At 28.8% G+C, this 17,266-nt stretch overlaps 1 protein-coding gene across 1 annotated transcript; it reads left to right on the forward strand.

Annotated features, from left to right (window-relative positions):
* The first annotated feature begins 4,411 nt into the window (after positions 1 to 4,411).
* Positions 4,412 to 6,683, forward strand: LOC112686202 (zinc finger MYM-type protein 1-like). The gene is made up of 3 exons (XM_025558399.1): positions 4,412 to 4,826; positions 5,083 to 6,161; positions 6,339 to 6,683. Exons 1-3 carry the CDS (start codon positions 4,412 to 4,414, stop codon positions 6,681 to 6,683), a joined length of 1,839 nt encoding a protein of 612 aa, XP_025414184.1.
* The last annotated feature ends 10,583 nt before the right edge of the window (positions 6,684 to 17,266 follow it).

A 17,266-nucleotide genomic window follows, 5' to 3' on the forward strand; every position in this document is an offset into this window, starting at 1 on the left:
TTTTAAGTATAAACTGATATATTTTAAAGATAACTTCATTACTTGACAAATTGTTGAAGGGTATATACGTGTTTTTCAAGTTGAGTTTTTACGGATTCTACCGAATTACGGCTGTGGATGCGCATAAATGTATTTTTTATTGCGTGTGTTTTATTTTAACGAATTAATCAAGATCATCTGCACCGTATGTTCCAAATCCTTTAAACCGAGCTCAAATTTACAAAAATATCGTAAATCGTTTAACGGAGTTACACTTTTATACAGCAACTGTCCAGAAGTGTTTACGCGCAGAAATAATGTCGTAAGACATAACTATGAAAACATCGTAAGTATTGTTTAATCATCACTACATTATATTAATAAATATAATCTGAATATTATACTAGTTAAAGATTTAAAAAATCTAGTTTGTTATTCATATCTTCATAATATATGCAATATATTAAATCACAACCGAGCAAATGTTTTTTTTCATCCTTAAATCGACCAATAAAAACTGAAAAACTATGAAAAATCCATGCGAAATCGGTGGAAATGAAATGTACCATTATTAGCTAATAGATAACACGGAAAACTTCTACAATAATGACGATATATTAATTTACAAATATCAAGAGGACGGTGAATTAAATATACTAAAACTCTAAATAATTCAAAAATATAAAAACAAACAAGCTTTAATGAAAACAAATTATAACAATATATAGAAAAAACATACTAAAATAAATCTATTTTGTAGAAAAAAAAAATAAATAAAATGTGTATAGGTATAAATTATTAAAAACACCATAAAATGAAATAAAAAAGTAAATAAAAATGTTTAAGTTTAAAATAACGATTTTACAATCGAATTCGCTTATGCTTAGTTCAAACTTAACATCAAAAAAGTAAAAAATAAAACTTTTCCATGCGAAAACGCACAGTATACTGATAATAACCTATATTATATTATTATGTAATTTAATCGTCCAAATTTGTTATATTATACAACCATCTACAACGATTACAACAACTATCAAGTGAAAAATTCATATTAAAAATTCGTTTTATGTGGTTAAAGCAAAACAAGCTCATATAGAACTAGTTTAGACATCGGGATTTGTTGAAACTAACTCATCATACGCTAGGAAAATAGTTTGGTATTGCATGAAGAATATAGATAACTTGTTTATCATACATTACTAGGATGGTAAGTGTTGCTAAATTCTTTACCATATCCAGGTTATCACTTTTGTCGAAAATTTTGGAGTTACAAAGGAGGTTCTAAATATCGCGACCTAAGTAAACATTAGTTGTCCACCATAACTGATTTTATACAGATAGTTGAAGTTGGTATCCTGTTAGATATTACAATCTCAACAAATTGTAACGGAGACCACGCTCAGACGAAAACAGCCCTATTCAGGGTCACCAAAAACATTATTGTGACGATGTATAACGGCAACTAATACAGCGGAGGAATAGTGTCGTTTTACATCGTCGACTGGATGGATAAAAATTCAACCAATGATAATGGAGGGTCGATATCTGATTGGGTAAATACACCGATCACTTTTCGGAACATCGACTCTCCATTCTTCTATTCACAACTAATAACATATCAAAATTTCAAGATAAAAAGAATAGATATACCCAACGGCGATTACGATGACGATTGCAGAGACTATACGGCGACAACGGTGGCAGAGATAATGACAACGACGACTGCTGCGAATACGGCGAAGGTGATTGCGGTGTCTACGGCGATCTCGGCTATGGCAATAACGACGTTGACAACTGCACAGTGGCTGCGGCTAACGGCCGTAAAAACAATCACGAATCCGGCTCCAGCGATATTTACACGCGGGGCTTCGCGATTTTTGTATCTATTCGTCAATACTATAAATGGCTCTTTTCAGGGCCAACATCCGTAAAAAACCTTTCCGGCGTGCTTGCGTAAGCGTCCGCTAGTAAAGTGATCACGATCGATACGCTCGCTTGTTTAAGTCTGCTGTCAACCATGCATTCAATTTGTTGTTGCACATGCTCAGGTCCGATACTGCCCGACGTGACCATTTGTGCGTGGTCCGGAGTGTTTCTGTTTTTATTGAACGAATTGAATCATTTTTATTAAATGATAAATAAATAATTTAATATTTATTTCCTTGTATATTTATATAAATATTCAGGTGTAGGTAATCCCGGCAAACCGTTTCAAAGTGACATCAGAGACTTTTTTTTATGCAGTGGAGGTTATTTCCAAAGCAACAGAAACCTGTTATTGCTTGTATCATATGGAACATGTGTTACTTTATTAATTTTCCATTTCTTTTCTTGAGATCAGAAAGAATGATGAGGGTACACATGGCCATGATCCACTAGACTTTGTCTCCCAATCGTTAAGCGTGATATTCTGTTCAACTCTGTGAATAGCTTAATTATATTAATAGGTTAATATCTTTCAATTTGTATTTTTGGACCGGGTGATCACTCTGTTCCTTTTCAAATTCAGTGGATCATCTGTAAAGATCTATCTATATATTTGTTCTACATCAGCTGATTCTGTATGACACAGAGTTCCCCGAGAAAGTAATTAATTTAAAATGTTATGGATTTATAGTTATTTTATATTTTATATATTTTATACTATAATACAGGGGTAGGAAACTGGCAGCCTTCGAGCCTTTTTGTATCTGGCCCGTGCTATATTTTCTAATTACATTATACAATTTTAAATTTTATCGTCTATACTCTATATCTATATTCATATATTATCGATATAATAATTATCTGGTATTGAACATTGTTGAATGTCTGAATGCCATATACATGTATACGCAGGACCGGTGTTAGGGGGGGGGGGCAAAACGGGGCATTTGTCCAGGGCCTCGCGCCTTCAAGGGCCTCGCGCTTAAAATGTTCATTGAAAAATATATTGATATTATAAATTATTATATTAATTCATTATACTATGAATAAATGTATAGAAATCTCCTAAAATAAAACGTGAAATGTGTGGATCGCCTGGCGAGTACGATTTCACGAGAAATCGGTTGGCGTGTATTAAAACAAATTATCAAAACAACAATATTATACTATATTATAATAATGTCATGTATACAGTATATACACCAACGTCGACCCGTAACACGCCACACGGTATGGAAACCGGGAGATCTAGAAAGTTTATCTTATCGCATTTCTTGAATTGAATTAGTCATTATCCGATATCACGTGCAGCTGTCACCGAGTCTGATCACATATTACGCCAGCTATACTACGATAACTATAGATACGTACAATTTAACGTACCAATTTTGAGAATTTGAGTGCTATCGAGTAACGACAACATTAATTGAAGTCAAAGATTCTCAATTTGTACATAATATAATTGAAAACCCCGATGACTTAATCAATAATCGAGCGTCAGTCCACCTACTGTCGTCCGTTATCGGTTATGACGCCGTTATTACGACTGTTGTGCGTCTTCCACCGAGTGTGAATCGTGTGTTTGCCGTTGTTGCTGTTGTACTGTTGTGGACGTTTGGTTCAACGCTAATTTGAATTTTAGTAATTTTACCATTGCCGGCTTGTGACAACGGATCAATTATTATTTGTCCAGGTAATAATTGTTAAAATATTAAATACATTTAATAATAAAATATAAATTTTAATGATTTTAAACTTCTACTGAACGTGTACACCAGTGGTGCCCGACCCACGGCCCGCGGGCCACATGTAGCCCGCGAAGATATTCTATGTGGCCCGAATTTTCTAAAATAAAAAAAAATTTTAAAATTGTATGAAAAAAATTTTAAAATATTTATTTGCATACCTATATTATTTTTACATATATTTTACTTATATACTTTGTGGCTCACTTGATGATAATTGTTTACCAAAGTGGCTCACCAAAGGAAAAAAGTTGGACATCACTGGTATACACACAAAATACCTTGATCTGTTTAGTGTGTAAACAACATAACTATTTTCCTCAAATGTTTATATAAATAAAAAATCACATAAGTGATAGATATTAGATATTACCTGTTTATATAAAGTCGGTTTTTTTTTATTTTATTAAGTCGGTCGAAAGACACTTTCCAAAACCAATTTTTATTTATGAAAATAATATTTTTATATTATTTTTGAATAACATATTAGATTCTGAGTGTAGTGAAGGATTTAATAGTTTTAAAATGTGTATTTTTATTTTAATTTTATGAGTACAACAATTTTCATCACATATCGATCCGTTCTTTACACCCATACCCTGCTTCTAGTAGCATTTTTAATATTATTATGTGTAACTATAAGTACTTACTACTTTGACGTATCTCATTTTAAAATTTTCAAAATTAAAAAAATTACAGGCTTTCCAGTTACCATAAAGAACTATAAAAACATCGAATATTTGATTTTTTTTTCCAAAATGAGTAGTCGGCAGCGAGACAAATATCGTAAATTTGATTCAGGTTACCAAAAACGAGTAAATAAACTAAAACTTGAGCAAAATCTAAAAAAGCAACGTGGTGCGTTAAACAAATTTGTTTTATCTCCAAATATTCCTGAGAGAGTAGCTGAAGTCCAGAATGAAATTGAAAATTACGAGGAGAAGTTTATGTCAAAAAGTGATACAGAGCAACCTGGTTGTTCCAAAGAATATGTGACTCAAAATAGTAATGAGGTAGTTGATAAAGATAGTGGTTTATCAATTGATTCTAAAATAGTGAACAAAAGAGAAGCAAGAATTGATTTTAGTGATCCAGCGCAGTGGCCACAGTCATTAAATCATGATATGCGAGTGGAAATTGTTCTTAGTAAATCTGAAAAAATCGAATTTTATGGTAATTATTCAAAAAATGAACAAAGTAGAAAATTTAGTAATAAACTGTTTTATAGAACAATGAAAAATGGTGAAAAAATATCGAGAAATTGGTTATTGTATTCAAAATCATGTGATCGAGTTTATTGTTTTTATTGCAAACTTTTTAGTTCACAATTAAAAATTCCAAACCCTGGTAGTTTAACTAATTATGGCACCTCAGATTAAACATATATCATAAAAACTGGAACAACACGAAAATTCTTCTTCTCATAAAGAAACTGTTTTATCTTGGAACGAGTTAAAGACACGAATAATTAAAAACGAAACAATTGATGATGTCCATTTAAAAGAAATAGATAAAAAAAAGCAATATTGGAAAGATGTACTTAAACGAATTTTATCAGCAATTTTTTATTTGGCAAAACATGGTGATGAATTTCGGAGATCTTCTGATGTCATTTACACGGAACATAATGGTAAATTTTTAGGTCTTATAGAGATGATGGCCAAATTTGATCCAGTTATTCAAGAACACGTTCGTCGGATAAAAAATAATGAAACTCATGATCATTATTTAAGTCACCAAATACAAGATGAACTGATTGAACTTATAGCGCAAAAAATTCGTCAACAGATTGTAGAAGAAATCAAAGAAGCCAAATACTTTTCTATTATGATGGACTGCACTCCAGATGTTAGTAGAGAAGAGCAACTTTCTATAATTATTCGTATTCTAGATATGGGAAACAAAATTATGTCTACAATACCTTGCATCAAAGAATATTTTATAGAATTTATTAATGTTCATAATACAACTGGATATGATTTGACAAATATTTTATTAGACAAATTAAATAGTATAGGTATAGATCTAAAAGATTGTCATGGACAAGCGTATGATAATGGTGCCAATATGAAAGGCCAGTACAAAGGGGTTCAATCAAGAATTATAGCAAAAAATCCTAGAGCATTTTTTTCACCATGTGCATGTCATAATTTAAATTTGTTGTTGGGTGATATAGCAAAGAGTTCCACCGTAGCGGTTGGGTTTTTTGGCACCATACAAAGGATATATTGTTTGTTTGCATCTTCCATAAAACGCTGGGATATTTTAAAAAAACATTGTACATTTTTAACACTAAAGCCACTTTCAGAAACCAGATGGGAATGTAAAGTTAACAGTTTCAAAGCTATACGTTACCAAGTACCCGAACTTTTTAGAGCATTAGAAGAAGTGGCTTATACAACTTCAGATCCAAAAACGAAAAGTGAAGCTCAGTCATTAGCTTCAAATAAACTAGAAAGCTATGAATTTATTCTTAGTTTGGTCATTTGGTATGAAATATTAATCGAGGTAAATACTGTAAGCAAAACTTTACAAAACATTAATATTCATTTGGACAAATGTAATAACCTTTTAAATGGTCTTTTAGAATTTTTAAAATCATTTCGAATGAATGGTTTTGAATCATCAAAAATTAAAGCTAATGAAATAGTAGACATCATGAATATTAATAAAACATTTAAAAAGAAACAATTTGATTATAAAAATTCTGATGAAATAAATGATGATCCAGAAAAAAATTTCCGAACATTTTATTTTAATGTAATTGCCGATGGAGCTTTATCGTCATTTAGTGAACGATTTAATCAATTTCAAATTTATAACAACAATTTCAGTTTCTTATACAACATTATTGAACTCCGAAAAATAACAAATGACGACATTATGAAGAATTGTTTAAATTTACAAAATTATTTAAGTGATGGAGATTCATATGACATAGTTGCTTCTGAATTTTATGAAGAGTTACTAGTTTTTCGTCATACAATGAAAGAAGATTCTACTCCTATAGGAGCACTCAGTTTTTTTTAAAAACAATGCCTGGTTCTTTTACTGCTTTTCCTAACATAGTTATTTCACTCCAAATTTTGTTAACCATACCAATAACCTCAGCTTCAGCAGAAAGGAGTTTTTCAAAGCTCAAAATAATCAAAAAATTACCTCAGAAACACAATGTCTCAAAAACGATTGACTGAATTGGCTACGGTTGCAATAGAAAATAAAGTAGCTAAGGACTTTAAAAATGTTATAGAATTGTTTGCGTCCAAAAAATCTAGGAAAAAATTTTAAATATTCAATATCAATTAAATTTATTATTATTTTTTTATTTCTAATGTTTAAATGTTTCGTTATGTAAGATAAAACTCTAAGTCTCTAACTAATAATGACCACATTTGTAATTGATAGTAATTAATAGTATACTAATTGTAAGTTGACAAGTGTAAGACAAGTGTTGACACGTTTAAAACTAATCATTTAAGAGTTGAAAATGTATATTTATTAATGTATTTTTTATTTTTAAAGTTAATTAAAACAATTGTTTTGTTCAGAACATACATTTTTAATACATTTTCGCCTTTAATTATGGCCCGATTATGGCCTCTACAGACTATAGGTGACTATGGCTATTGGTAAAATAAGTTTTGCCCAGGGCCTCGCAAAAGGTAGCGCCGGCCCTGTGTATACGTATAGCTTTTAAACATAGTTGCTTATGCCGAACTATTTAACTATATCAGTTTCTTCGTATCATTCATGTTGTGTTGTTGTGTGTGTTGAATTTATTATTTCGGTGTACATAAATGCTTATTAAAATTCATATTTCGAATGACCCTTTTTTTTTCCTATGCTTTGGCCCACTAGATTTTATTTTCTAAAAATTGGCCCTCTAGTAACTTTGAGTTATCTAACCTTCTATAGTAAATCGAAAATAAATTATTTATTTAAAATTGTATTTTCAAATACATTACACGCATGAAGATACCAGCGCATAGCATTATTTTGAGAACTCATTAGTCGTATTATTGTTGTGTGTACATACAAAACATAAACATGAGTTCCATGAACGGAAAATATAAAAAAAAATATTTTAAGGAAACCTTCAAAGAAGATAATTGTCAGCAAAAAAATTCTTAAAATTTGCTTTTATGATAAATAACATAATTAGGCTTTTTTCTATAACGGAATACCTCGATTGGAAGCGACAATCACATGCATATTCCTGAACACCCTAAATAAGTAAATCCATCGTTTTTTTTTTTTTTTTTTTTTACAAAAACGTGAACATTGTAACATTATTGTATAGTTGAAATAAAAATGACAACACGTTCAACGGAATTTCAACAACCTATCTAAAGCATTTGCCATTGACAACGACTGCAATGACCCTAGAAGACATGGTGTCATCACAGCTTTGACGTGCGTCGAGATTTACAATTAATACTGGCACGCGTACATTTGCTAAAGATGACAAGTGCAAGTTTTTGAGTGAATTTCATAGCGGCTGCGGCGGTTGTGGATGCAAAAATCTTGGCATCCGAAAAAATTACAATATTCTTATACCGTGCACCTGTGGCGGATTTAGACGTCAAATCCGTCGGTGAATGATGACGGCTGTGGGGCCCTGTTAGACCGTCACATCATGTCTAATCCTCCAGTAGTAAGAGTGGCGAAAAGAGGAAACAGTATTATTTGATCGATTACCACTCAACCAATAGTAGCTATATATTGTGTATGTGCGTGTGTATGTGTAAATGTGTGTGCCGTATATCTATATAGATTTACATGAGGATTATATTTCACAAGCTCTACAAAGCTATTTATGTTATATACTCGTATTTCAAGTATAATTGTTTATCGAATGCAGTTTTTTATCCTGACAGTGATCTATTAAGAGTACACGATTTGAGGGGTGTTGTACAACGTGTAAGACTATAATGTGTACATAAATATAAAATATAGGTATTACAATAATATACTTCGTCAACTTTTGAATACCGCGCGATATTTTTTAAAAAAAAATCATTTTTTTCGACATCCGTGGAAAAAGTACTGGCTTGATACGTAAATTATTATTATTCACTAGTATTTTCTATATTTTCACTCTCCCTTTGCCACTCACTATTGATTTCTGTGTATCTGGTTTTACTTCTCTGTATTTAAAATTTTTATTTATTTATTTATTTAAATTTTAAATAGGCGAAGCCCAAATACATAATTATTATATATATATAGACAATAATTTCATAAAACTAATGTTACAATTATTAGATACAATATAATAGTATAATATTATTATATAATTAAGACTTATAGTAAGTTTTAAATGAATGAAAGTTTGGTGAGATGAAAATATCAATATTTAATTTATTTATTGCTTTCAAGATTCTGTTTACGGGGGTGTCGCTTGCATAGTTGGTTATTTCTAAGTTGATATAAAATTTATTTTTAATTCGAACACTACGTGTAGGAACGTGGAAAGAAAAGTGACTTAAGAAATCTGGACAGTCAATTATGCCGACAAAAAGTTTATAAGAAAAGTATAAATCTAATCTTAAATGACGATTTTTTAATGTTTCAAGGTTAAGGATGGATAAAATAGGGGAGTAAAAAGAATGTGGTGCCCTAGGTATGGAACATTTAAAAGCAAAGAAACGTAAGAATTTTTGCTGGATTTTTTCTAACTTTTGTTTGAAACCAATTAAGAATGAAGACCATATAATTGAGCCGTACTAACATATAGAGTGTACCAAGGAACAAAATAATGACTTTAGGGCATGTTTATCAGTAAAATCCGAACAATTACGAATAATAAATCCAATTATATTGTTTGATCTGTTTTTGATGTTATTTATGTGATAATCAAATTTAAGTTTAGTGTCAAAAAGAATATTGAGGTCCTTAACATGCCTATTAGTTCGATTCAACCCTACTCCATCGATATGATAGTGAAAATTAGAAAGGACTCGAGTTCTGAAAAAGTCATTATCTGACATTTATTGGTATTAAGAGTAAAATTATTTAAATACACCATTTATAGTGAATATTCATGTCAGATTAAAGTAAATTAGCATCGAACCTTTTTGTGAGTTATCTCTTTTCTAACACAGTAAATATTTTATGGTTAGGTTGCCCTTGTGTTTTCCTTGCTCACATATTGTGTAAGAAGAGATATAATTTTTAAAGTTATTCTACATTGTTTCTCTATAAGTAATTTTTTAATTTTTGTATTTTTCGTAAATGTTGATGATTCGATATAATTATTACTCGTTGAATGGTATCATACTGCTTATTATTTAATTTAAGAACAAAACGAAAACTGCTATACATTTTGTTCAATAAACATACATTGCCATTAAATAAACTTAGATCGTATAAATTAAAAAAATATTTTTCTCGTTTTTTTTTATAGTAGTTTTTCTGTACACTAGGTAAAAATCACTCATGGAAGAGAAATAATGCCAATGAATGGTACAATTCAATAATGTATATTCTTAAATACTCACAATTAAAAAATAATTAAAAAAATGTTATACACAGAGTTGTAGAATAATAAAATAATGTTTTTTTTTACACAAAGATTTTTTTTTTTTAATTATAACATGGAAAAAATTTAGATCAAACGATTCTATCCTGTAATATATATATATATATATATATATATATATAGTTGCCTTTCTTGCATAAAATAACGGTCTTGTACAAATGATTGTTGTAGTTTTATATTTTTTATAACATGCAATAACGAAAAAAAATTTCAAACAAACAACATTTATAGTATTATTAATTTTTTGCGTTAAATTGAAATATGGAAAAATTAAGATAATATATGGTACAATTAATGTATTTATATTCTATATATATATAGGCCTTGATAATATTTTAACTGTAATATTTAACTTTTTTCAAAACCTATTGAAACTATACGAAAAATGTAATATAACGTAAATATAACGAATTTTAATTTAGTGATAAAAATAAAAATAGGAGATAACAATTGATTTCGTCAAAATTTTACTACGGAATGGTTATTTTTGTGACATTCTAATATTTTTTTATTTTTTTTTTTTTTTTTGGTTATAAAGAAAATCATATGAAGATCTTGTTTCTAATTTTAAAACCTGAAGTGTAAAAATTTAACATTTCATAAATTTTTAATAACAAAAATGAAGGCGATTATCAATCAGATTAATTTATTTTCTATATTTATATAGTATTAATATATTAATATCAAGACAAACATTTTATCTTTTTATCAACAACTATTTTTTATTTTTTAATATTAATTTTTATTTTTATAAATATAAGATTTTGAGTTACATTTTCAAGACTATTTAATACCTAAATTATCTAAAAATCTAAGAAACACGGGAATTCACATTTCCTTTTGTAGCTCAAAAAAATAACTTTAGAAAATTATTCCATCCATTCCATCTACAGGAAATAGTGACATGAACTTTCAGTGAAAATTTAATTTTCATTAATACTTACGATGAAAAGAAAAGTTCAATTTTATTAAAAATTGGTAGGTCGTAAATTTTTCAGTTTTTCATAACTATTAACAAGACTATTCAAAAATGTGTAAGATGACTACATTCAATTGTATTAACAAGAATATATTCCTTAAAATAATTCTCATATTATTGTGATATACACAGCGATCCTTCTGGTTAGGTTAGTTTAATCGTTTACACAAACTAAAAAAATAAAAATAGTGTGACAAATAAAATTGGTAATAAATTGTGTAGGTACGAATACTGATTGAATCACGAAAGCAATGCGAAAGACTACGCATGACATCAGTTTTTTCAAAACCAAAAAAAATAAAAAGATAAAAAATAAAAGTTCATATCAAATATCAGTTAAAATTTGAAGTTTTTTGAAATTTGTTAAAATTTTTTTCAATTATTCGGAAAACTCTAAGGAAATTAAAAAAATACCCCTTGAAAACACCAACTATAAAATATTATAACATATATAAATATATAATTTATATTATAATATATTAATAATATATATAATATATTAATATTAATTAATATTAAAATACTATAATTTAGCACAAATCTTTTTTTTTTTTTTTTTTTTTAATGATCGAATAGTTTCTTTTGGTCAAATATGTGTGCACACGGACACGAAAAAATGAAAAAAAACATAAATTATGGTAAAACCAATACATGTTTCAATATATACTTTGTTTACTCAAAATCATAAATTATAAAATATTCTCAAACTGTAAATTGTTATTTTTATGTGAATCCTTCTTCTAGGAGTAGAAGTTTTATGCTCAGTAAATAATTGGTTATCTGCATACATTATATTGTATCTGAACATCGCATAGGTTCTCGTCATCGCAGAGTTGAACTATTGAACCAGACGCCCCGTTGTTCCCACGAACTTTGAATGGCACGCTTTTTTTCCCGTTTTAATCCCATTATTTCCATATTATTTATTATATCATGTATTTTAATGTCAAAACCCTTAGATCAATAATAATTACCAAACAACTTTAAAATCTTAACTTATTCACAATTTTATGAACCGATATTGTTAAATTCAATAAATTTTCCGAAAAATACAAGAAAACAGTGTAATGTGTAGAAAAAGGCTTACAAAATTCATAAATAATGGAGATTGCTGATAGTGTATAATTTTCCTTATTCTTTTTAAAAAAAAATATAGAAGTCATTATATGCAACAATACATTGTTTAATACTTTAATTGTAATATTAAAAATTAAATTTTTTTAATTGTTTAAAAAATTATAATAATTTTGAAATGTTACATTGTGTTGTTTGATGAATAATTAAAAGAAAATATTTTATTATTTAGGTTATTTTACTAAAAAAAGGTAAAGTAAAAAGAAAATAATTGTTTATGATTTGACAGATTTGGACTTTAACTCTCGAGATTTATGTGCATGTATGTGAAATATATGAAAGAGGGTTTTTTTTGTTGGGGGGGGGGAAGTAACAGCTGTCCCGTTTTTTATTTTCTTAATATTTCTTAATATGGTTACCCTAGACTGTCTGTGCAATGAATCGTCCAAATACTGACATGCCGTTAAATGAAATAATAATTGCATTTAAACTGTAGTATAAAGATCAAGTTCATGATATTATTTTCTTCAAAAATTTTATTTTGTGTTTCGAACAATTATGCTCTATGCCGTAGTCTCTAATATTAAACTGAAAAATATTCGTGGCAAATAAAATAAAATGAAAAGGTCCGTAGTATCATAAGTTAATTTGATAGTTTTTGTTTAGAAATTATTTAATGGTTCCACTTTCTTATTATAATAATTATGATTATTTAATCATTAAATGATAAGTATTATTATAATTATTATTCAATAGAAAATTGACGTAAAAATACGAAAATGTTGGGACCGTTATCATTCCATGACCTTTGTGACATGTTTTGCACAAACGAGATAGCCGTAACACGGTCGAGAGAAAGATAATTATAAATTTATTTTTCACGGACCTCTACGAGCTATCCCATGGGCAATTAATGGGCTATTAATAGTGTTTCATGAAAATTTTAACAAAACTTTTCAGTGGTCACACCTTTGAAAAACCGTGAGGCATAACATTTTCATTTGACGCTAAGTGTGGCTTCTAACCAAAAATGCAACTGTCAGACATCACGGTGTATACCTACTTATTACCGTAAATATTACTTAATTTTTGAGCGAGGAATAGTCCAGATATTTTATGACAGGAATACGAGTCAACATATTAAAGAAAGCAGACGATTTTCTGAACACAGACTGGTTTTTTCTCTAATATTATTATTGGAGAATCATATTGGTGGTTTGCTATCAAAGGTCTTGTGGTTGAAAAATAATGTGATACCATTATTTTACGGAAGAAACACTGCTTGTAATTTAGTATGATTCGATGTTTAAAAACACGTGAACCGCTCTGGACGGCTGGCGATAACTATAACTGAAAAATTGAAACTTTGAAGAACCTGGACCACTATATGTTTCTTCGTGTAATTATACACATGATTGAAGTTCTTATAAATCTCGAATAAAAATGTATGTAATATTTGTATGTTTCAAAGATTTCGTCACTATTTCGCAGTACTCTCAAGAAAATATGATCTGACGTTTTTAGTTCATAGTATTTTGCTGGTAGTCAATTTATAAGATATACGTATATTGACCATAACCAAGTACAAGAAGACGTATTATTAGGATCAGTGCTTAACATCTTATATAAATACGCTTAGAATAATAATAAAGTATTTGCTTGAAATTAAATTATTTAATTTGTGGAAAATAAAATAAAAATAAAAGCCCAAAAAAAATTGCTGGTATCATATAATTATCATAGGTACAATTAATTTTCTATACGTATATTCTTATGGTTATTAAAAGAAATTGATGCAATGTAATATTGACGAATCTCTGATGTAAGTACATGATGGAACAACCCCATAATAACAACCTCTTCGAAGTGTCGACATTTACGTTGATAAACCGAGTTAGAGAACCCAAATACATCGACTCGAATTTTTAAAATTGTGATGCCTGCGGGATTTATCGATAACTATATTGATTTTGTACGATCAACATTTTTGGCGTTAACAAGTTATCTATTAAACTATTGGAAAAAACATTGGACATATATTTTTTTTATCTTTGCAATACACAAAAAATTGATCATAATTTTTTTTTCTATGGTACACCAGATACGCGTTCCTAAAAAGCGCTAGCCATGTATTCCAACGAATCTAAACACCGTCGATATATCATCAAGTCAATTTTCCAGATAGCTTACCGACGGATTGTAATTAGTTAACTTTATCCGTAAGCTATATCTAAGCAAATAAGATATTATATAAAATATACTCATATGGTCTAAAAGCTGTTTTTGAGATTTCACGTTAATTTGGTGTGCCATAACGTGCTTAAAAATCGGATCTGCTTCTTCGAAACCAAAATTAGAAAAATCCAATATAAAGAGATATTTTCGCCGTCGGTTTCATTTCCCCCGGGACCATAAAAAAGATTGCATTGTATTCGCGTCCCGTGGTGTGTGTGACACCGAACTGACGTTTGCACAAAGCCGCGGTCGACCATTGTCCGAGTAAGATGTTATTCACGTCCGGTCCGTGAAACTGTTTATACATTTATAAATTCTGTTCATAAAATGTTTTAAAACATGAAACCTGATTCGTTTCAGATCCCGACTTAAATTATATCCTAAGTATTATAATTCATCGATTTAAATTATACGGTAAACTTTCTAGCATATACTTGTACACTCACATTACGATCATTTTCATTTCATCAGCGACGTTTCGATGCTTATCATTATAATTTAATTTACAGTTCCGCAACGATCACAAGTTTAACGTATTAGACCATATCAAAAATTTCATATCTTTTGACTCTGAATATTACATTTTGTCTTACGGCTTAGTATTATACTCATATAAATATCGACAACCTATCAATAAAACTCATTATTTATACATTCAAAGTATAGTGTAGTGGAAAAATGCAGTAAACATTTACCGAGTATAAAATTGTTTTCCTATCATTTGAATACTTCGTCTTACTCCATTCGCATTCAGCCAACCTTAATTTTAAATAATAAGAATGTTTTTCGTTATATACATACCTATTAATATTTTGTAGAAATAAGTCTGGATGTTGAAAAACAAGCATAAGAATTTCAACAACATTGAGGTAAAAGGACTTGTTAGGTTAATATTAATATTCATAATATGATTTATTAGGTATATAAACTAATATTATTATTATTATTTTTTTTTTTTTTTGTGAAATTAGTGGTTATTTACATAAACCAAAAAGGTATCGAAAAATGATCATTCGAATAAACGAATTATTGTGTCGCATTGAATGGATTGCACGGTATAGTGTTTATCATTATCTTATTTATTTTAATAAATATTGTACATTATGAAAAAGTGGTAATTGAAAATTTAACCCATTAAAAATAGTGAACTGGATACCAAAATTCAAAATTACTTTTTATAATTTTTTTTTTTTTTTTTTTTTTTTTACCAAAATAACAATTTTACATGAAACGCTGTGTACGATGTGCAGTAAATAATTCCAACGAGAATTTGCCTCTGTATATTATAGTACTTATATTATACTATTACATATAAATGGGAGATTTAAAATACAAAATATATACTTACCATCGCATACGTTTTTTTTGAGGCAAATTTATATTATTTCTTAACACAAGTGCTGTATAATCATTTCACCGCCTACCTGATCAAAGTTTACGTTTTTATGTATTTTTATAAAAATGCACACATGACCACCTTCTAATCGATGTATGTAATTATAAAGAAAATTAATCGAGTGCCAGTCAAAACCATCAAAATGCGTTCCAAAGATAAAACAATTATATTATTATTAGAGCTCTTCGTTCATAGTGTGAAAATATTGTGAGTATACTAGTTTATTTTTATTTTTTTATAATATTTATGAAAAACATAATAAATATTTGTGATATAAACAGTACATTAATAAGATGACTTAATTAGCGTATGTGATTAAATTATTTAGTAACAGCACCGTCATTTTAATTTTATAGATTTTCAATGAAGAAAAAACTGATTTTTTTTAAGATAGGATCGTATCAAGGCCATTTTCTTTAAACTATTAATAATGGTGATTGATGATATACGGAAAATTAGAGGATTCGAGTTAACTCCAGTTTGGAATGACATTTTTATAGTGTAAGATTTGTATTTGATTTACTTTTGGTATTTTTTTAGGTACTTATGCAGTGCATAGTTGATCATTAACTATGATTCACGTTCTTTGCTCGGTACTCACGTATTTTTGATACAATCGTTAAAAAATCATAATATTTACATACAATTGTTTTTCCAATAATTACATTTGTATATATGAATAATTGTGACATGTGAATTTGGGTAAAAAAAAATTTAAAAAATAATGATAAAGTCTTTATTTTTATATTATATGTATATTATAATTGCTCATTTGGTATTTAGAATATGATAGTATATCGAATAGCGAAAAATATATCCATATCATAATCGAGCTATCAAATTCATTATTATGGAGTCGGAAAATAACGTTTCAATTACTTTAAGGATAATGAACATTATACAGCCCACAGTCCTGTTTTGATTCGTTTGGATTTCCGGTTGATGTGTATCTGTAGCCCACGATGATGTTCTGTCGGTGTTTAATCGGAAAACGTGTAGTACGACAACGATATTTTATTATAGAACGTGTGCTGTATTTTATTTTTATTCTTATCATTATTAATATTATTCATTTTTTTTTACCTTTCAACTAATATGATAAAGTGTTATTTTCTGTAACTTGAATAATCGTCTACTACATTTGCACTCGTTTGTTTATTAGTCTTCGCCTTCGCGTCAGTACAAGCGCTATCTATATATTATACATTACGTAAGCTCACGTACACATATAAATATACATGCGCATGAGCGTAGATGCTACGTAATTTATCGCCGCTAGCAATAGTGAATATGCAAACGGGATTACAAGAGTTTCAAGGAACAATTCGGTAGATATTTGTATATATATATATATACCGTAAAAGGTGCTACAGAATCGTTGTCGTAGT

This window comes from Sipha flava, unplaced genomic scaffold, assembly GCF_003268045.1.
Source record: "Sipha flava isolate LNK unplaced genomic scaffold, YSA_version1 30005_pilon_pilon, whole genome shotgun sequence".
Taxonomy (NCBI): domain Eukaryota; kingdom Metazoa; phylum Arthropoda; class Insecta; order Hemiptera; family Aphididae; genus Sipha; species Sipha flava.